The sequence below is a fragment of the Delphinus delphis genome, chromosome 14 (genome assembly GCF_949987515.2).
Source record: "Delphinus delphis chromosome 14, mDelDel1.2, whole genome shotgun sequence".
Classification (NCBI taxonomy): Eukaryota; Metazoa; Chordata; class Mammalia; order Artiodactyla; family Delphinidae; genus Delphinus; species Delphinus delphis.
In genome coordinates this window covers 82700316-82723883 of record NC_082696.1, presented here as the reverse complement: position 1 = coordinate 82723883, position 23568 = coordinate 82700316, and the positions used below count along the sequence as shown (strand labels likewise).

General features: G+C 35.5%; 1 protein-coding gene across 1 annotated transcript in view; it reads left to right on the top strand.

Moving 5' to 3' along the window:
* ADGRB3 (adhesion G protein-coupled receptor B3) overlaps positions 1–23568 on the top strand; it is a 799562-nt gene that overhangs the window by 446662 nt on the left and 329332 nt on the right. The window contains exons 14-15 of the mRNA XM_060030408.1: positions 5709–5811; positions 18150–18190. Coding sequence (XP_059886391.1) covers positions 5709–5811; positions 18150–18190 — 144 coding nt within the window. The remainder of the gene's footprint in view (positions 1–5708; positions 5812–18149; positions 18191–23568) is intronic.

The window sequence follows — 23568 nt, the reverse complement described above, 5'->3', positions numbered from 1 at the left end:
TCATGTATTTGATCTTTTTAATGTGTTGTTGAATTTGGTTTTGTATTTTGTTTAGAATTTTTGCATCAATATTCAATATCAATATTACCCTGTGTTTTCATTTCTTGAGGCATCTTTGTCTGATCTTGGTATCAGGGTAATGCTGGCCTTATAAAATACGTTTGAAAATATACTCTCCTCTTTAATGTTTTGGAAGAGTTTGAGAAGAATTGGTTTTAATTCTTCTTTAAATATTCAGTGGAATTATTCAGTGAAGCCATCTGGTCCTGGGCTTTTTTTTTTTTTTCTTTGTCAAGAGGCTTTTGATTACTGATTTAATGTCCTTCCTAGTTATAGGTCTGCTTAGATTTTTAACTTCTTCATGAATCCATCTTGGTAGGTTGTATGTTTGTAGGAATTTATCTGCTTCTTCTAAGTTATTCAGTTTGTTGTCATATAATTGTTCATAGTAGTCTCTAATGATCCTTTTATTTCTGTGGCATCAGTTGCAATGTCCCACCTTGAATTCTGATTTTTGTTGAGTTTTCCTGCTTATTTTAGTAGTTACTCTAGCTAAGAGTTTGTCATCTTTTTTTTTTTTCTCAAACAACTCTTAGTTGGGTGATGTTTTCTATGTTTTCCTGTTCTCTATGTCATTTATCTCTGCTCTAATCTTTATTATTTTCTTCCTTCAGCTAACTTTGGGTTCAGTTTGTTTTTATTCTAGTTCTGTGAGGTGTAAAGTTAAGTCATTGATTTGAGATCTTTCTTCTCTTTAAAAGGAGGCATTTACCCCTATATATTTTTGTTTCAGTACTGCTTTTGCTGCATCCCATAAGTTTTGGCATGTTGTGTTTTCATTTGTCTCAAGATATTTTCTAATTTCCCTTGTGATCTATTTTTTAACCCACTAGTTGTTCAAGAGTGTGTTGTTTAATTTTCACATATTTGTGAGTTTTCCAGTTTTCCTTTTGCCTTTGATTTCTAGTTTTATTTCACTGTGTTCAGAAAAGTTACTTGGTATGATTCCAGTTGTCTTAAATTTGTTAAGACTTTTTTTTGTGCCTCACCTGTGATCTATTCTGGAAAATTCTCTGTATCCACTTGAGAAGAATGTATATTCAGCTACTGTTGGATGGAGTGTTCTGTTACGTACAATTGATCTATAGTGTTGTTCAAGTCCTCTGTTTCCGTATGGATCTACTATCTGATAGATCTATCCATTATTAAAGCAGGGTATTATATTGAAATAGTTTAATATTATTGTGTTACTGTCTATTTCTCCCTTCAGTTCTGCCAATGTTTGCTTCATATTTTTGAGTGCTCTGCTGTTAGCTACATATATTTATAATTGTTATATCTTCCTGGTGAATTGATCCTTTTATCATTATATAATGTTCTTCTTTGTCTTTTATTACAGTTTTTGCTTAAAGTCTATTCTGTCTGATACAAATATGTCCATCCCTGCTCTCTTTTGGTTACCATTTGTATGGAGTATCATTTTAGATCTTTCACTTTCAGCCTATGTATGGCCTATACCTAAAGTGAGTCTCTTCAAACAGTTGCATTGCATTTTATAGTCACTTTTTTACTCTCTTTAAGATATGATTCATGTACCTTAAGCACCTTAAGCCTTTGTATAAATTGTGAAGAATAACTTGAGCCTTCTTTGAATAAAGAACTCTACACATTTTAAAATGTTTTAGATACTGACTACTGCTAATCTCAAGGACAAGAAAGATCTTTATTACTTTAGTCATGAAATCCATTTGGCTGTAAGATCTGCTTTTCTAGCAGTGAATACAAATGTGAACCCAGCCAGGAAGCATTAGTAGATCACAAAGCCTGACATGGCACATGAGGAGCCAGGTATTCACTTATGCAAATTAGAATAAATTGATGGAATAAATTAAGGAAATTTTGTACACTGTACACTTTTTTAAAAGGGAGCCACTGCATAATGTAAATTTGCTTATTTTTCCTTCATTAAATATTTGGATACTGTGATATTGACATATTTTAAATCACATTGGCCAAAAGATTAATATTTTTGTTTATTATGTGGTATTTAATAAGTCATTCAAATATGTGTTAGCCCTAAAATGTGCCATGCATAATGTAAATGAGGATACATAAATGCTAGATAAAAATCTTGCCCTCCTTGAACTATAATCTTGTGGAAGGAGACATATATAGCATTAATGGGTGTGGGGTAGATCTAGTACATGGTAGTAACTCAAGGTGGGAGGGGACTCACATAATGTTATAAGCACATCCATATGCATAAATATATTGACACACATCCCTTCTCAGATGTAGTCTAAATGAGTTAACATATGTATACACACATGCCCTCTCCCTCCACTCCCCACATGCATATTTAGCAAAAGCCATAGGCAGATTTCATCTTCTAGGAACCTTCTCCACCAGGCTGATTAGGTAGCTGGTGAACCTGCCACAGAGTAAATACTATACAGAAGCCTGCTTATCTAAGCCGCTTGGATCTCCACCATCCAGTTTCCTAGGGCTAAAATACCCACAAGCCCAAACACACAAGAAGAACTTCATAAATATCTTGACACGTTATAAACTCCTGTTTGGAATACCCACATCTGTATTTTCCAGTAAATCAGTATACAACTTCTAAAATAATATAAAATACCTGTATACGATCAAATTTAACTAAAATTTGTTAAAATTAGCAGTTTATAAATTAGCATTTGGTTTTATTTATTGCAGGGAAATGGGATTATAAACAGGACCAGAATAAGGGGGCAGATTGGGTTTGTGTGACGTGGAAATATTTTTGTTTCAGATAACCAAACTTGAACTCAAATGTATTCATTTCTGAAAAAGGAACTTACATCTGTGTCCTAGGACTCTTCTTTTTTTTTTTTTTTTTTTTTTGCGGTATGCGGGCCTCTCACTGTTGTGGCCTCTCCCGTTACGGAGCACAGGCTCCTGAGGCACAGGCTCAGTGGCCATGGCTCACGGGCCCAGCCGCTTCACGGCATGTGGGATCTTCCTGGACCGGGGCACAAACCCGTGTCCCCTGCATCGGCAGGCGGACTCTCAACCACTGCGCCACCAGGGAAGCCCCCTAGGACTCTTCTTTGGGAGAAATAGCCATAAATTTTTTTGGTGGTGACAGATTAATTTTGTCCCCAACTCCAAGTTTTATATATATATATATATATATATATGGCAAGATATATATATATATATATATCTTGTCATTTTCTGGGAATCCTGTCAGATCTGTTAACATAATTAATCAACTGGTATCACCTCACAGTTAATCCCATCTATTCTCACATGATCCCGATTACTTTTGCTCACAGAGAAACAGGGAAGAGTGAGTTTGCAGAGGAAGCTTGGCATTTAGAGCTTACTTCCATATCCTTCTCAATGCCCCTTACCTTCAGTTGACTCATTTAGTATTTTTCTTTAATAAATTTATTTATTTTATTTATTTATTTTGACTGCATTTGGTCTTCATTGTTGGGTGCGAGCTTTCTCTAGTTGCAATGAGCAGGGGCTACTCTTTGTTATGGTGCACACGCTTCTCACTGTGGTGTCTTCTCTTGTTGCGGAGCATGGGCTCTAGGCGCATGGGATCTGGTAGTTGTGGCTTGCGGGATCTAGAGAGCAGGCTCATTAGTTGTGGCACATGGGTTTGTTGCTCTGCAGCAACGTGGGATCTTCCCTGACCAGGGCTCAAACCTGTTTCCCTTGCACTGGCAGGGAGATTCTTAACCACTGCGCCACCAGGGAAGCCCAACTCATTTAGTATTAAATGAAATAAATAACAGTCAACCAACTTTCCCTGTTTACAACCACCTTCCTCCTAAAGAATACTGAAAACAAATTTATACTTTGTTGTTTTTTACTATCTTTCTGTTAGGCTGGGTACCATGAAACTTCCTGAGTGTTCTAGAATTTGTTATTTGACATTACTAAATATATGGTTAAAAAATATTATCCCACTCAGAATATGTTTATAGTTCCTCTGCTACTATATATTCTCCAAGTGTGGCATAGTTGGCATTTTTTTCTGGTGAAATTTTGTGGCAAAGATCAGCCCATTAGAGAAAACATTTTCACAAAGAATGTGAGGTTCTATGATATTAGAATTATATGACTTTGATGACACAGCCATTTTAGAAAACTGTATGGCAGTAACTTATAAAATTAAACATGCTTTTACCACATGAGCAAGCAATTCCACTCATAGTTATTTACTCAAGACATGAAAATATATGTCCATCCAGAATGTATGTATACCAATTATTCATGATAGGCAAATATGAATAGCTGCTAAAAATCATAAAAGCTAAAACTCAGAAGCAACCTAAACGTTGCTTACTTAACTGATGAATAGATCACAAATTCAATGTCATGAAATACTACTCAGCTATAAAGAGAAACAGGACTGATAAATCTCAAAAACATTATGCTGAGTGAATTAAGTCAAACACAAAAGTCTATGTAGTGTATGATTCTATATAATGAATCATATAATTATAGTGACAACATGCCCATGGCTTCCTGGAATCATGGGGAGGGATGTGGGGATCAAGTGCAAAGGGGATCAAGGAAACTGTGGAGGGTTGTCTGTCTGGATTTGGTGGTGCTTGCATTGTAGCATACAGTTACCAAAAGCTTTAAACTGTTCACTTAAAGTTGATGAATTTTATTACCTATAAATAATACCTTAAACAACAAAAAAGAGGAAAAAAATTAAGTTACTTTGTCTTGTTACCTGTTATAAATTCCCCAGAATAGTAAAAAGGAAGGATGAATATATATATATATATATATATATATACATATATATATACATATATATGTATATATATATATATATTTCTTCAAATAACTAAAATACAATAAAATCTTTAAATCTCTATATTACAGGAGGTGTATAGCATTTTATATATGTTGGATGAAAACCTGTATATGCAAGGAAGAGCTGGTTCCACTTTACATGTTTATATTTAGGGATAATTTTTTTGTAGCTTGTAAATATGATTATATTTAAAACTTCTTTGTGAATGAACTGTACTGGTGAGATATTTCCGAATGCAAATGTGTTCTTTACATCTAGCATGTTGAGATAAAGAAGTGGCCTGTATATCTCTATTGTTGAAATGAATGATGGTCAGTAATTAGCAACAAAGTTTATTGATATTTAAATTCTACTTGTTTTCATTCTACACCACTTTCTAATCATTCATCTTAACGAATTTTGAGATAGTCTAAAAACGAACACCAAGCAACACTTGGTGTTGCACTTTGCAAGAAGAATATTTGGTCTCTTGGAAAACCAAACTGTTAGGTCCACCTTGAGATGAATGGATTATATTCATTTAAAGATTGCCTGAAGGTTTGAATTCATGATCCACCTGTCTCGCAGGTGAATCAGATTTAAGTAATTGTTAACGCTATTGCTTTTCCATCTTTCCTGCCTTTAAATGGTAACAGTCAGCAATAGCTTTCTCCCCCTAAAGTTTTCTAGTTCCAGATCGGGTATATTTATAACAAAAAATCAACTGTATCTTTCCATGAATAGTAGTTCAGTATCATGTTTTAAATCTATTTGAGCGATGTTTCTATGTCTTTGCTTAGGATACATTTATTAAAAATGTCATCACAACATGTATTGAACAGTAGGAATTAATATTCATCATCAATCCTGTCTCATTTTAATCATAATTATTCTGTTTCAGAAATTATACTGTCGTTAATTCCAAAATCATCGTGGTCACCATAAGGCCTGAACCTAAGACAACTGATTCATTCCTGGAGATAGAACTAGCTCATTTGGCTAATGTAAGTATCATCCACTTGGCATTGAGTTGCTTGTAGAATTTACCTTTTAAAGAAGGTTAACAGTCCTTCTTTTGACTTATAAGACCAGAACACATTTTCTAAACTCTTTAGAGTTGCAAACGAATTAATTTGTTATGAAGATATGTATGATATAAAAACAAAATGACACATTATCCTATGCTTTGGTTCATGATAAAACTCTCTTCAATTTCTCCAGGATAATAGTTAATAATTTGTCAGTGCCCACATCTTTATTGGGCTCTAAGCTAAGAAGTGGGGGAGATCAAGATGAAAGAACCAGTCTTGCCACATGGTGAGGAAGACTGCCATGTAAACACACAGATTTAAGATGCATGCAGCAACAGAAGCTACCGGCATAAAGCAAAGGGCAGTGATGTCCTTCAGGGTACCCCAGGGTAGGAGAGTCAGTGAAGCAGCTTTTTAAAGTGCTATACCCTGGTGCTACACCCAGGATCAGAGGAGCCTCCTTGTAACTGTTTGGGTGCTCCAGTGATTCAAATCCAGCTCTTCCATCCAGAATGACAAGAACCCTCTGTTAAATCCATCCACCTGCAACTGAAATTCTTTAGACCTTGTTCAGGCCTTATGTAGAAATTTAAAATATCTACTTATCCTTTATGCATCCACCTTAAATACCTAAATCATTGATTTAAGGGGCAAGGAAAGTGATTCCTATTAAGACTTTCTTAATTATGCTTTTACAATTCCTGTGTTAAACTGTCTCATATGTTGCATATACATAGCTTTTTTTTTTAATCCCTTGCAAAGTTTCTATGAACTTGACCTTTGCATAAAATTATGGAAAGCACAAAATGATTGTGATTTTCCCAAGTTCATATAGTTAGTGAATGACATGATGAAATTGATTCTCACATCCTTTAGTTTACAAAACCTGTACATCTCCAGTATTTTATAATTGCTGATTTTAAAAAACTCCGCTTCATTTTATTAAAAAATGACAATTATCTTCCATATAAACCACTTTTTACAAAGGTGTTCCAGCTTCCTAGATTGTTTAATGAAAATCTCAAATCTCTCAGCAGTAATTTTTAAACATCATGATTGATACTTAAACTATTTGGCCTTTTCCCAGTTTTGCCAAAATATGACCATACGGGTTCTATCTAACTTTGACAATGTATTTTATTTCTGTTATATCTACCTCCTCATACCTTTAATGACCCTAATCTCATCACTGCACTGAAAGCTAGGAGATACTTTTAACATAATTTTTGAATAAGGAACTGTGTACCTTCAACATGTATTATAAAATATTTATTTACATATTTGTTTGTATATATTGTTTATCATGGTAATGTCTATCCAGTTATAAGCATTGGTGAAACACAGTAAGAGATAATAATTCCCTGAATTGCTTACTGGAAAAGCAATGCAATGTCAGAATGTCACAATTCTGTAAATGAACATTCACAAAACTTTCCTAAATAAAGATAAAATCACTATTGAGAATTTAAAGAACATGTTAATTAAGTGGCATTTTTTTTCATAAGCTGAAGAAAGAGTAACCTTAAAAATAGTGTTGATAAAACAATCTCATTATTTCAATTCAAGAGAACTATTTGAAATGAACAGATTTAAGCTTTGAGTCAAACTTTTCTGGGGGCATATGTTGTCAGCCCAATTTCAAAAGAGATAAATCATGTACAAAAAATTTATTTTCTACATATGGAAACCAGAGTGTATGGTCAATACATTTTATGAAGCACCAGCTACACTCTGGAGTGGCAATGAAAGTCAGAATATAAGAATGGTGAGATGATTACCGCAAGTCACTTAGAATTAATTCTTTCAGTACTTTGAGTGAGTGTGTTGACCAGATTCCTAAAATAATACTCTACTCTGGAAGGCCTAGATTTAAGAGAATATAGACAAATCCGTTACACAAAGGGTCTGAGGGAGAAGAAGAAAAGTTTAGTCTGGAGAAGAAAATGCCTTGAGGTGCTCCCACCCGCGTCCGTCCTGTGTCAGGAACAGCGCCCACCTGTGCCTGTCCTCAGAAGCCGCCCTGATTCCCAGGCACATGGTGGAGATTCTCTGGGCTCCTCCATCCCTCATTTCTTTCCTCCACTTTGCTTTTTAAAGTTTTTATTGGATTTGTTACAATATTGCTTCTGTTTTATGTTTTGGTGTTTTGGCTGCGAGGCATGTAGAATCTTAGCTCCCCGACTAGGGATAGAACCCGCAGCCCCTGCATTGGAAGGCAGAGTCTTAACCACTGGACAGCCAGGGAAGTCCCTTCCCTCCACTTTATAGATACCTCCCACACCATTGTCTTACCACACCTACAGTCCTTCACGTTCTACTGTTTAAAATTTCCAGTGCTTGTTGTATTGATATTTATACTTACCATGCAGATTAGATTTTGTTAAGGACTTTAATGTACACTGAGAGAAGGAATATATGACTGGTTTATTGAGTGTCTTGTAAAGTATGCTCTGATTTTAGTTTATTTTCATTGAAGAGATAGTCAAAAGAGCCTATGCTGACATATAATAGTCTTCACTAAAATGTGAAGAAAAGATGTATCTTAAACATGAAAATTAAAATTGATTAGAACAAGCTGAAATGTCACTATAACTATGTAGATACAGATGTATTATCATTGGTATTGCCTTCAAAGTTGAGCTATTTTAGATATGACATCTTGCTTATATCAAGACTGTCTACTTTCACCTATTTTCTTATAGCAAATGTATCTGCTGCACTTTTCTAAGCTCAGCAGAGAATAATGACTTGCAAATTGTATCTGTTGTATACACCATGTGCAAAAAAAATGAAGAAAGGAAATTAATAGTTATAATGAGTCTAGGGAAAAGCCTGTTAACATTATTTAAACAAAACATGTTCTTTTTAAAAAAGCTTTTAAATAAATAACATTTAAAGTATGTTAAGTGTAATAAGGCCCTTGGGAACTGGTAGGAATAGGTAATGGAACATGAAAACTTGAAATTTCAAATTGTATTCAGCAAAGCCATTTGCAGTTTTAACCAGTTCCTAAGTCATTAAAGAGTAAGATAGTATTCTTAGTTCAGTTTTCTAGGCTCATGGCTTTATTGTTATAATCTGTAGAGTCTGAGTTTGTGGTCCTTAGTGCTTGGGCATAGCAAATGCTTGATTATAGGAAATCCCAAATTTGCTTTTCTGAGAAAAAGAATTTTGTTTTTCATATTACTTAAGGTTTCTTCAGTGTGACATTTATACTTATCAATATTGTTACATTTATTGAAAGTCATTATTGGGACCTAAATAAGTGCAGCATAAGCACCTATATGTGCACACGTAAGCAAACACGCATGCACACATGCTCACACCCACCATTAGGATGCCTTGGTCCTGACAGATCTGAGCCTGCTGTGAATTTCCAAGATATATAACATCCTTATCGTTAAAAGATGAGTTAGAAGAATAAGAAAATAAATGCATTTTAGTTATGTCGTGCTCTATCAACTTCGCAAGCCTGAAAGTTCACTTTTTTCAAATAAAAAGTCTTAAATGTAGTTCCATTTCTGGTGGAAGGACACATTGGACTACCCTGGCCTGCAGCCTCTGCAGTCTATTTTCGCCTTTCCTTTTATTTCTTCCTCTAAGCAACAACTCTCATGGTCTAGGTAGGACCAACCTGCTCTCTTTCAGGACTGAGGAAAATCCACTGGGTTTTTTTGTAGTTCTCAAGTTGGTCATATTCACAAAAGATCTCATGGGAATTGGGGCTTGCGGTTTTATTTGCTGTATTTGCTGGCATACTAACAGGATCTATCTAACAAATTAAGGAGTTTGTTTTATGTGTATAAACTAAAATTAATCATGAGCCATGGCCTTTGTAAATCATAGTGGAAAACACAATGGAAAACTGTGATGAATATGCTTTTTACCATTAACATGAAAAACAATGAAAAGAAATTCCAACATTCATCAGTGATTTTCATGAATAGCAAAGGCTGATAACAACCCAGCAAATTAAAACTCACTTGGCAAAGCTTAAAGAAGTTCATTCTATACATCTATAATTTCTACAAACGGGCGTTTTTATCCCTTTACTTTTTTTTTTTTTTTTTTTTTTTGCGGTACGTGGGCCTCTCACTATTGTGACCTCTCCCGTTGCGGAGCACAGGCTCCGGACGCACAGGCTCAGCGGCCATGGCTCACAGGTCCAGCTGCTCCGTGGCATGTGGGACCCTCCCGGACCGGTGCACGAACCCGCGTCCCTGCATCGGCAGGCAGACTCTCAACCACTGTGCCACCAGGGAAGCCCATATCCCTTTACTTTTAAAATTACTTTTCTACCCTAGCTTGTGTCCATTTGGAAAAGATTTCTGATGTTTTGCCTGCTTAAAACCCCCTTGGTAGTTTTTATGGGAGAGTCCTGAAATGCTAAGTAGACAGGTAGATTGATGGTGCTGCCAATGGCTGCAATTGAGATAGAAATTATTCTCTAGCTACAGTTTTTTTTTTTTTTTGGTTTTATCCTAAATTCCTAAACTTGAGTAAGCATTCTTCCCACTTACATTTCACATTCAGTTTATTCTTATTCATAATACAACATTGATATTCTTCAAAAAGATTTTAGACTAATTATGCTATTGTTGGAGCAGGGGTCAGCAAACATTTTCAGTTGAGTCAGGTTAGACATATGAGCTATAATGGTCTTTGTCTCATCTACTCAGCTATGCTGTTGTAGTGTGACAGCAACCAGAGACAATGTATGAAAATGGATGTGGCTCTGTTACAACAAAATATCATTTACAAAGTAGGTAGCAAGCCAGATTTGGCCCCTGGACTGCATGAGTTGTCACCCCCTGTATGGTAAAGAGGATGTGGCCCCCCAAAGATGCCCATATCCTAACCCCCATAACTTGTGAATATATTATATTACATGTCAGAAGGGACTTTGCAGATGGGATTAAGGGTAAGAACCTTGAGATGGGGCATTTATCCTGGATTATGTGAGTAGATCCAGTTTAATCACATGATCCATTAAAATTGGAAAGCCTTTCCCGGCTATGGTCAGAGAGATGCAAGGTAAGAAGGACTCACCCTGCCATTGCTGACTTTGAGGATGAAGGATGAGGGCCACAAGCCAAGGAATATGGGCAGCCTCTAAAAGCTGAAAATAACCCCTGGTTATCAACCAGGAAGGAAATGTGGACCTCAGTCCTACAACTATAAGGAACTGAATCTTTCTGAGACCCGAACGAGCCTAGATGTGGATTCATCCCCATATCCAGAAAGGACTGCATTCCTGCTAACATTCTGATACCAGCCTTGTGAATTTCTTGAGCAGAAACCCAGCTAAGCTCACCAGACTCATGACACACAGAAACCGTGATATAATAAATCTGTGTTGTTCTATGCTGCTAAGTATGTGGTAATTTGTTACAGCAGCAATAGAAAACTAATAACCCTGTATTGGAGCATTGCAAAATTATTTTTTTGATTATGAAAATAATATATATGCATACAGTAACAGTGACATTTTGAATCAGATAAACTACAATAATGATAATATATTACTCAATGAAAGTCAGTTAGCAACTAGAGATTACATTTTTCCATGCTGATTATCATGCTAACATTTTAGGAATTTGATTAAAGGAATCACCAGACAATGAGAATGGCCATTGTAAAGTGGTGGTGGGATATTAGGGAAAACTGGAGGATGCCAGGAGCAACTCTGATATTTGTAGATGTGTTGTGCTCTTGAAGCAATTTAGCAAAACTTCTCTGCTGGCAGCCGATAGATTGGAACTGTGCAAAACAGCCTGGCCAGCCCTTGTCTCTGCTACAACCCCATAAAAGCACTACTAGGGCACATTGTTACAACCTCTTGGATATAAAAGGAAAAGACAAGCTGTATGCTATATCTATATGGAATCTAGTTATTTGAGTGTTTATTTATTAAAGTTATTTGCCACTTCAACCTTGGAGAGTTTTACCCACAGATAAACCATTTGTTTTTTGAGAGGTGCACCCAGACTTGTATAGCCATTGTTGGAAATGATGCAGTCACATATGGGGAAGACACTCTAAGACACATATGTGGAGGCAGTGATTTTCTTTGAAGGATGCACATATAAGTAATTTCTGATAGTGGTTCTACTTTTACTACTTCCCACATGTCAAATAGAAAGTATTTGTCAGGCAATAATGTACATTCAGTGACTAGTGATATATCTAAGAAATTAGAGACAGAAAAATAGTGTCATCTGGTTAAGTTGGGGTCCTGAGTAACCAGATAGCAGAAGCTGGATTACACACGTGCCCTCCCCTTGTGTTCTAACTGAATGGCTGCCAGGTCCTGGAAGACGTGACTTGTCTTGATAGAACCATACTCTGCCTTCCTCACTTCAGTGGCCTCTATGCTCTTCTGCTTTAGCTAAAGACAACTATTCCTTTTCCATCTTCTTGATTTAACTGGTTCTCAATGAGGTGCTTTCTGTAGAACTCATGCAAATAAATTGAAAAATTCCATATCTCCATTTCCTTTTAAGTAAGAAAAGTATTGCATTCTCAATGAGGCTCTTTGGACTTCAGGTATATGTCAGCTACCCCGTCAAAAAATGAGAGTTACACCCAGATTTAACTCTTTTTAAGTATCACTTAGAAATGCTAAAATACTCTCAAAACCTTGAGAAGAGGTATGGAGAACATTCAACAGACTGTCTTCCTGTTGTAGAGTTGCATGTGATATGATACCTTTTCAACTGCATCATCCCCTTGGATGGTGTATTACGTTTTCAGGGATTATGAAGATGTTTATATGTTAGAAGACATAATCCAGAAAGGGCTCCCTTTCACACTGATCAGCTTTCGTGACCTGTCAGAGATTTGACTGTGGAAAAATTTACATCTACGAGAATCTTACTTCCCTTAGAATGCATTCCTGAACATTTTAAAACGTGACTTTTCTCAAGTAGTAGAATTATAGGCAGGATATAAATTAGTCTTTTGTGGGTCAGGTCAGGTATTTTGGAAATGTTCTTAGGAATTCCCAAAATCTGTTTGTGCAGTTATATAAGAAATACAATTAACAGTGGGGATAGAAAAAGGGTAAGCTTAGCAAAATCCAGATATTATTAATGTAATGCCTTTATATCTAAAGTTTTGGAAATGAAGAGAGGCTTTGGAGTCTCAGTTGAACAGTCTTTCTCCTGTCCACGTACAAGAACTCAATGTGCAATTCACTGGAAGATGTGACACAAGGACTCGCCCTGGAACATCTTGCTCAGAGCACTGGAAATGTTGAAAGAGTGACAAGGAGGTCACTGGCCTTCTCCAAGTCCTTAGAAGCTTTGTCTATGAGCTTGCTTTACCTCTACAGACAAGAGGATATTTTCTGTTTCAAGAGGACTATGAAAGGTACAAGAAAGTTAAGAGGTTTCCACATTAGGAATTTACTGTGGCATATGAGGACTAAGCATTCGAAAATGTAAAGAAAAGCAGAGTGAAGTAACCATGTTATTTCTGTTGTGTGTCCATGCTTCTACAAATATGATATCGATTAAAAATTATAAGGAGTGGAGGGAGTCGTTAGAATGTATGTTCCTAAGTTAAGCCCCAATCTCAAAATTCCCGGAGCCAAGGAACCTACATTTTTCATCAGCATCCCAGGTGATTCAAGAGTAGGTCCAGAGAAAATGCCTTGAAAATAATGAAGATAGCAAGAGTGTGATTAAGATAGCATGTGAATTGAATTTATTCAGAACTTAAAAGCACCAAGGAAAAATTAAAGTAACTTGGTTCAGCATTCATGTTTATTGTGACTTTTATCTTTTCTGTAAATGACTTCCTTCAGGCATTTGTTCAGGTATCATCTTATTGGTGAAGCCTTTTCAATATACAAAATTGCAATCCATTCAACTTCGCAGTCTTTCCTACTCATGTATTTTACTTTTCATCATAACACATATTACCACCTAGCATATTATATATTTACTTCTTTATGTTTTTTGTCTCTCTCCCTGCCCCCTTCACTATAGCTAAGTGTATGAGGCAAGGATTTTGTTTTGTTCAATGCTGTAGCCCCAGTGCCTCCAAGGTGTCTGGAATGTTACAGGTGTTTGCTAAGTGACTTTTGCATGAATGGATGAGCTTGTTTTGATCATCTTCCTGGCTCACTCTTCTGACTTCTTCTCTCTATACCATAGTGAGATGTTTTGAAAATATTCCATAGGGGGAAAAAAAGACTTGGAAGAGAGTTTTGTAAAAGAAAAGGAATTCATTTATAAATGTCATTCTAGAATCGTTAAGGGCTAGGGCTAGAAAAGATGTCTAAATTCCCTATTCTGCAAACAAGAAAATAGAAAAGCTATGAAGATCAGAGGAAAAGAGAGAACCACCTATAAAAATACATGGACAAAGCCAGTGATGTATTGTATTGTTAAATAGATACACAGACAGTCACCAATTTACGATTTTTTGACTTTATGATGGCGGGAATGTGATATGCATTCAGTGGAAACCATACTTAGAATTTTGAATTTTGATCTTTTTCTGGGCTAGAGATATGCAGTAGGGTACTCTCATATGATGCTGGGCAGTGGTCCACAGCTCCAAGTCAGCCACACAACCACAAGGGTGCACAATTGATATACTTATGACCATTCTGTAACCATACAACCATTCTGCTTTTCACTTCCAGTACAGTATTCAATAAATTACATGATATATTCAATGATTTTTATTAAAAAAGGCCTTGTGTTAGATGACTTTGCCCAGATGTAGGCGATGTAAGTGTTCCGAGCACATTTAAGGTAGGCTAGGCTAAGCGATTATGTTCTGTAGGTTAGGTGTATGAAGTGCGTTGTCAACGTATGATATTTTCAACTTGCAATGGGTTTATCAGAATGTAACACCATCACCAGTCAAGGATGATCAGTAATGGTTTGCTTGATGAGACAGAGAAGAGAAGTAAAAGAAAATATCAAAGACTGTTAAAGCACTAAAAGTGCTGTGTAGAACATCTATGGTAATTAGAAAACTTGGGTCATGGTACATTTTTAAACGCTTAAAAGTGGGTGAGTACAAATGTTTAACTCAAGTTCAACTATACTGTTTTCAGTGGAGTCAAGAGACAGTTCTTTGGCCAAAAATATGTTTTTTAAGAACAACATATTCTTTCCAAAACTTTTCAAATACATTCAGTTTTAATATTTTAAGTGTCAATTATATTGACAGCTCTATAAATTAATCTTCTCTAGCCGGTTTGACTCATTTACCTGACAGCTTTTGCTTTCTTAGTTTCATGCTTTTCTTAAATCCACTTTTGTGAGTTGGTTCACAGCCTACCTATTTGCCTCTTGCTTCTGTCATTACGTTTTGTTCCCGCTCTCTTTCGGGCTTGCCATTTCCTGTATTGATTTTCTGTAAATTCCTCATAACAGATCTTGCAGCAGAGTACCTTTGAGAAAAGTATCTGAAAATTATAACAAATATTTTACAAGTGGTTTCCTTTAGCCAGGTTTTCTGGGTTTTTTTTTTCATGTATAGAATTCATTCATCATTGGGTTTTGCTTTCTTTACCATCTCACATTCTTATTCTCTAAGTGACTGGTCTAGCCAGGTACTAAGATTCCTCTAGTTTGTTTGTTCTGCTTATTTTTGTAAACTTCAGATGTTTCCATAACTGACCTCAGCTCATAGGCCCACGTATGGGTGACTGTTCTGGAATAAATGTTCACAGAGGGGTGCCTGTCTTTTGTGTAGGTCCTGAATATACAGTGAAATGCAAGATTGCGTGGTGTGTTTTGGAACCTATAATTCTCATGTGGATTGTTTCTAAATTTTCACAAGGACAGAAAGAGAGAGAATCATGAGATCTAAGGGGTGAGGGGTGAGGAAGGTAGTGGGTGAAACTGAGGGTTGACAGAGGCATGGATAAGAGTAGAAGAGGCATTTCTCACCTTTATACTTTCGTTTTAAGGCGGAAATTAGTGTCTTTCGAGGGGTAAAATGGAAGGTGATATCTAAACAATTAAGTTCATATTCTATTTCTTTTCTAATATTATTATCTTTTGTCATAACCTGTTATGAGCTCTAATTATGAAACAGTAATCCTATAATCAGTATCCTGCTTTGGTTTATATAGAGATTGAACTTAATCTCACTCGTACATTGCTGAAGAAGTGAACTCGATGTAGAGGACCTGTAATCTCAAGGTCCTCACCTACGCATACAGTCTATATCCATGACATGTATACTCCCATGACCTTCATTGTCATACTCCAGGGTTAATTTTCTTTCTAGAAAGTGCTCTGAGCTCTTTTGAACAGAACCCTAGATAAATATAGCATAACTTTATTATACGACATTGTAGCTCTGCTGAGGATTTCTTAGAAAGTCACAAGCTATATGAGGATTTCAGGTAAAACCAGACCGGGTCTCATAGGACAGAGAAAGAAACCAATTTGAAACACTATCACCCTCCCCATGTCTTGAACATCCATATCTATGGCTCCTGTGAGAACTAGAAAAGGGCCCATTTATTCCATGGAACTCTCTCTGACACAGGCCATGATGCTCTGTCCATAATTTGTCCTTTAAAAAGTAAATTATCAACTAGTGACATTTATATGAGCATGTCTCTTTTTTTGTTATTCCATGAACATTCCATGTGTGTTCCTCTTCAATCTCTGTAAGGCTATAACCCATTTCAGGGAAGGGAATATTTTTTTATGTTCTAAGAGCATAGTTTATAGGTATGAGCATCTGATAAGAAGGATGCATTAGAGATGTGGTCTTTGAGGGATTTTGGAGAATGGTAATGGTGCTAAAATATGGGAGTTAGTCAATGTCCCAATTAAAATGAATAATGAAAGTTGGGGTAAATTTCACCAGTTTTAGAATAATGAGCTAAGTTTCTTTTTCCTAGTGGAATTCTAGAATGGACTCAGTGAACAGCACTTAGAAAGGCAGTGTTTCACAAAGAACTTGCCTAGACTTTTAAAGATGTTGCTTTGCCAGATACACGCCAGTGATTATCTACTTGGAAACAAGACCGAGGGCAGGTTCTCTGAGGGAGCATGACCCGCTGCGGGAAGCAGCCAGTAGGCTGTTTCAGGACTATAAATTTCACCTGCCTTGGCCTATTCATCACTTTTATCACTGACTTGTTGGATGAGCCCATAGATACCATGTTTGTTTCTTAATCATGCAGTGACACAAAGTTAAAGAGTGAATATATGTGATGTCAAAATCAGAATTCAAAAAGCTCCTGAGAGACTTCAGTGGGTAATAATACCTGTCAAGCTCAGGGGAAGATTACCAAAATATCCCATACACCGTTGGAATGCATTATTAGGCATATGGCACCTACATTGCAGAGGCAAGAGTACCGCTTTGTCCTGTGCAGGTAGGACACAGGTGGATGGGTTCCCTAGACACACTTTAAAGTGTGTGCTCCAGGAGATGAATGTCGTGGAGGATGAGAGAACTTGAAAGCTACAGAGTGTGTTTAATAGAAAAGAGAAGAGGATCTGTGGATAGCTCACAACATCAGAGAAGAAGAATTACTAGGTTAGTTTCAACGGGAAAAATAGGGCCCAATGAATGTGACAGAAAGACAGAAAGAAAAACATTCCAACAATTAGTCTCTTCAAAACAGAAGGTACTTGGTGGATAATCCAATGTGGAAAACTCATTGTGTCGTGCTGAAGATCATTGTGGCTACTCATTACATAATGATTAAACTGAATAAACATTTAGCGTGTTTTTCCCATAGTTTTATTAGATGTGATTTTATAGGAATATGATCTGTTGATTAAGAAAATATTGCAAGTCTACAGACTCCCTGGAAATGGACAATTAATGCAGCCATGTCTTGCCTTTTGGAAGCTGCACCACTGGAGGCTGAAGAGGAAGTGGCAGGTGTGCCTAATGCAGAAAGTTGCACTGTGATTGAATTATTATAAATATTGTAAATATTAGATATTGAAAATACTTTGGCTTCTTAAAAGAAATAATCCGGCAATTACTATTTTAGGGGAAAAAAATGAAATAGAAATCATCAAAGTATGTACCTTGTCATTTATGAGGCCTTCACTTATAATTTAAAAAAAAACAACTATGGGTTATGATGTTTGGAATAAACGTAAAGTTTTCATGAATAAACTTCATAAAATGGGCCATTAAACCTATGAGAAAGGACATGCAAATTTTTAAAGCAAAAAAATAGAGGTGGAATCCTTAAAGAATCTTACTGCAGGATAAGAAATGTGCCATTCTTTTTGCATTTCACATAATCCTTCAGTTTTTTATGTATGTACTCAAGATACATTTATTCTTTCTCTGCTTATTTTTAGGGTACTTTGAATCCTTATTGTGTGTTATGGGACTCAAAAACGTAAGTGACAGATGTTTTCTTACATGACTTTGGACTAAACATTCAAAGCACATTAAGTTATTTCAGCTGCTTTCTAGTCAACAGGAATATGATAAGTTAGTGGGATGTGAGTTACACTAGGAGAGAAAGCAGTCTTCTTTTTGAACCTGTAGGACAGCATGATGAATGTGTTTGTGTGTGATGATGCCATCAGGTTACATCCCAAGGTAGGATTGCATTACCTGATGTGTAAGGCACATTGCGATGTGAATTCCATGAGGATTTTTAAAAGCTCTAATATTTTAAAATTATAGGAGCTCAGATGCTATTTCAACATTTTGCCCTAGTAATTCAGCTTAGAATCGCAGAATAAAATAGCAATCTATATGGTCATTTAGCCAATACATTACCTTGAATCTATTATCAGAGTAATGCGATATTTATATGGTCCTTCCAAATTGTTTTGTTATAAAAACATTGAGTGACATTTAATTTTCTTATTCATATAGTAAGGATGAATAATTCTTCCATGTATTACTTTGTTTGTAACAAGTAATTGCAATATATCTGGTCAAAATCATCTTAATCTCATTGGTAATCCTATGAGATTCTAAGGTCTCAAAGAGCAGAAAAATCCATGATTAAGGATTAATTAGACTCCCATACTTTAAGTACTTCTGTGGGTTTATTTCAGTGTAGTAGCCAGGTTATACAATCTTGGTTTGTTTTGTTTTGCATGGAGGGGGGATAAATGTCAATCAATCTCAAAAGCTAATACCACCATGTATATGCTGTCAGTTAACACACCACATTGTTGGGTTCTATGTATTCTATGATTTCCCCCCATGTTCTTCACCCTAAATCGGTTCCAAATCTAAGGTTTTATGATGTTACTTGTTTCTCATCAGTAGTTATGGAGAGTCTAGAAGAGGGACATTCTTAGACTTTCTAGGTAAAGAGCAAACCTACTGGAAATGTGCTAATTCTTAGGATACTGATGTAATTTAAACTAGTATTTATGTGGGTGAAAAATCAATGATATTAAGCATGATTTTTTGCTATAGATTCTGATATTCTAGGGATCCTCTTCTCCTAGGAACCGTAGTGCATATGGAGAATACCAACTTGTCCTGGTGATAACATGAGCTGGATATTTCTCACTGATGTCATTTTTTTTTTTTCTTTTTAAAACCACATAGAGAAATCCGTGGTCATAGAATTTTTGTAAGATTTCCTCTTTACCAATAGCCAGAGAAGATGCTGGTAGTATATTCTAAGGCACTGTTTAGTTTTTTTTTTTTAGGGAAAAATAAAAGGCTACAAAAATCTAATTGAACGTTTGCTACTCAAGAAAATCATGCCATCTTAAGCACCTGATTACAGATACTTGCATATCTCCATGAATAATAACCAACTTTTATTTAGTTTTATTACCTTTTTAGTGGGTAGAATGTATTTCTATGTGATCCAAAAAGGGGAACGTGCTGGTTATTCCAAAAGACCTTCGGGACTTACAGGGATATTACAGAAGAAACAATATTCCCTTATTCTGTGCCTCTCTGGGTTTGCTTTCACAGTTTTTCTAAGGTTTTAAGTTTAATTTATAAAACTGTTGGGTCTTGAGGTCAGTGTTAAGTTTAGGAATCAATCATGCTCTGTTTTCTCTAAAATCTGCTGACTCTTATCCATCACAAAGAACATGTCTTAGCTTTACAAACTTCAGCTTTTTAGTTGTCCTTGAAGAAAACAATTCAGCGATAGGAGGTGTGCTTAGCTGCCTTTCAGATCAGATTATCTCCAGAGATCAGTGCAGTTCATGTTTCCTTGATGTATCTGAAAAGTGATCAAAAAGCTTTCCACTATGACAGAACTTCCATCCCATCACACGGTTTACCAGACTCTTTCATCATTAAATTGCTTTTCTGGGTGAGTTTTAAACAATGAAGTTTAAGACAACTTTATTTTCTTTCTTCACATCTGTTCTTCTGTTTTTGTTTTTTTTTTTAACATCTTTATTGGAGTATAATTGCATTACAATGGTGTGTTAGTTTCTGCTTTATAACAAAGTGATTCAGTTATACATATACATATGTTCCCATATCTCTTTCCTCTTGCATCTCCCTCCCTCCCACCCTCCCTATCCCACCCCTCTAGATGGTCACAAAGCACCGAACTGATCTCCTTGTGCTATGCGGCTGCTTTCCACTAGCTATCTATTTTACATTTGGTAGTGTATATATGTCCATGCCACTCTCTCATGTTCACATATGCAATAGTTTTATCGATGCAATGATGTTAACTTTGAGTATAAGACCTCTAAAAATAGTTAATGAAGAGATACGGCTATTCCTTTTTACACAGAAAAGCATTGATCTAAATGGTGTTTTCAAGATTGCAGTAACAAAATTGAAATTAGAAGTTATCTTTTAATTTTGGTTTACATAATCAAATTGCCTTAATTTTTTTATTGAGGTATATTTGACATATAATATTATATTAGTTTGAGGTGTGAAATATGATTCACTATTTGTATACACTGCTAAATGATCACCACAGTAAGTCTAGTTACCATCTGTCACCATACATAGTTACAAATTCTTTTTCTTTAAGAACTTTTAAGATTTACTCGCAGCAATTTTCAACTTTGCAATCTGATATTATTAACTATAGTCATCCCCTGTGTACTGTACATTACATTACCAGGTTCGATTCATTTTGTAACTGGAGGGTTTGACCCTCCCCCTTTACCTATTTCACCCACACCCATCTCCCCTCCCCTCTGGCAATATCAAGTTGCCTTACTTTTAAATATTTAAAGTTAAATTTTAATTACAAAAATAATGCATGAGTATCTTTTACTTGTAAAACTATAAAACATAACAGCTAAGGCACAAGACCCCATTAATCATTAATAACTTGGGTCTCCACATCCACCACCTCTCCAAGGTCACTCCTACTTATATTTTTTTATGTATAATTTCAGGCATCTACTTATGCATTGACACACATGTGTAGCCATAGAAATTAACACTATTTTAACATAAATATTGTCATACTGTATATAACACTTGTCATCTTAAATTTTTAATTCAACGATTATTGTGGAAGTTTTAAAATTTCACTACATATGTTTTATCCCTTGTACCTGCTGCATTGTATAGATATATCATAATTTATCTAGTATTCCCAATATTGGTGGCATTGAAGTGGTTTTCAATTTATTTTATTGTACAAACTGTTCTTCTGCGTACCTCCTTGTACATCCCTCCTTGAGGTGGTCTTTCATAGTCCAACTTGTTACCCTGTTGTTCTCTTTATATAACATTATTTTACATTCTTCACAGCATGCATTGTTACTTTTTATTTATTTTTCTTGCTTACTCTCTGTCATCCCCACTAGAGAGTAAATACCACAAGAGAGAGACTTTACCTTTCTTATTCACTAACTGCACTAATGCCTGATACACCTGCACATAGTATGAATTCAACAAATACTTATTGATTAGTTTTGTATAAGAATAAATGTTTGAATATTTCTCAGGTATCTTTTTTACTTAAGAATTATTCTCATTTATGTTTCATTTTATTAGTGACATATACTTCTAGCAATCATTAGATTGGAAGATTGAAGGGAGAATGTTTTGGCGTGTTACAGTACTAAGGTCCATCATAAACAATTAACTTTAACTCTAGTGATAATCTACTACCTTGATAATCCCAAACAAAGCCTTTTTATTTTACTCTGCTTAGGCTCAACAGTTTTAGACAATTATAAAAGACATTTTTATTCTGCTTTGAGTAACTGATTAACGGGATGTAGAAAATGCTTCATCATGGGTGACCCATGAAGTAAACTGAAAGTACTTTCCTCACTTCAGAAAAAGGCTTATTTTAGTTACAAAAAGTGGGTTTTTTCGTTGTTTTTTTTATTACACTTGTGTGATTGATAATTTGCACATTCTTTGGGCTACTCCAAATTTGGATTTTGGTTATTGGATCATGTGTGTTGACTACACACATGGGTTTTCACTGGAAAACCCATAATTCTTCCTTTATGTGAACCTGCAGTGTTTCTCCATGGGTTTCAGTAGCACCATCTGATTCTAACAGGTCTGTGAAATATCATGTTTATTCTCAGAAAATGTTTTGGAGGGTTTTTTTTTCCTTTTTTTAATGCAGTATAGTTGATTACAATATTATATTAGTTTCCGGAGTACAACATAGTGATTCAACATTTTAATAGATTGTGCTCCATTAAAAGTTATTACAAAATAATGGCTATATTCCTGTGTGCTGTACAATATATCCTTGTTGCTTATTCATTTTACACACAATAGTTTGTATCTCTTAATCCCATACCCCAAACTTGTGATCCATCCCCGTCCCTCTCCTCACTGGTAACCACTAGTTTGTTCTCTATATCCGTGAATCTGTTTCTGTTTTGTTATATTCATTCATTTTATTTATTTTTTATATTCCACATATAAAAGAAAACACAGAGATTTTGTCTTTCTCTAATTTCACTAAGCATAATATCTTCTGGGTCCGTCCACATTTTTGCAAATGGCAGAATTTCATTCTTTTTTATGGCTGAGTAGTATATATATTATATATATATCACTGAATAGTATATATATATATATATATATATATATATATATATATATATATCACTTCTTCTTTATCCATTCATCTGTTAATGGACACTTAGGTTGCTTCCATATCTTGGCTATTATAAATAGGGCTGCTATGAACATTGGAGTGCATGTATCTTTTCAAATTAGTGTTCTTGGTTTTCTTCAGATATATACCCAGGAGTGGAATTGTTGGATCATGTGGTAGTTCTATTTTTAGATTTTGGAGGAACTTCCATGTTATTTTTCATAGTGTCTGCACCAACTTACATTCTGAGCAACAGTGTACTAGGGTTCCATTTTCTCTACGTCCTCACCAATATTTGATATTTGTAGACTTTTTGATGATAGCCATTTTGAGAGGTGTGAGGTGATATCTTATTGTGGTTTTGATTTTCATTTCTCTGATGATAACCGCTGCTGAGCATTTTTTCATATGCCAGTTGGCCATCTGTACGTCTTCTTTGGAAAACTGTCTCTTCAGGTCTTCTGCCCATTTTTTAATTGCGTTGTTTGGATTTTTAATATAGAGTTGTATGAGCTATTTATATATTTTAGAAAGTAACACCTTCTCAGTCATATTATTAGCAAATATTTTCTCCCATTCCATAGGTTGTCTTTTTGTTTTGTTAGTGGTTTCCATTGATGTGTAAAAACGTTTACATTTAAGTAGATCACATTTATTTATATTTTGTTTTGTTTCTTTTGCCTTAAAAGACAGATCCAAAAACATATTGCTACAATTTAGCTCAGAGTGTTATGCCT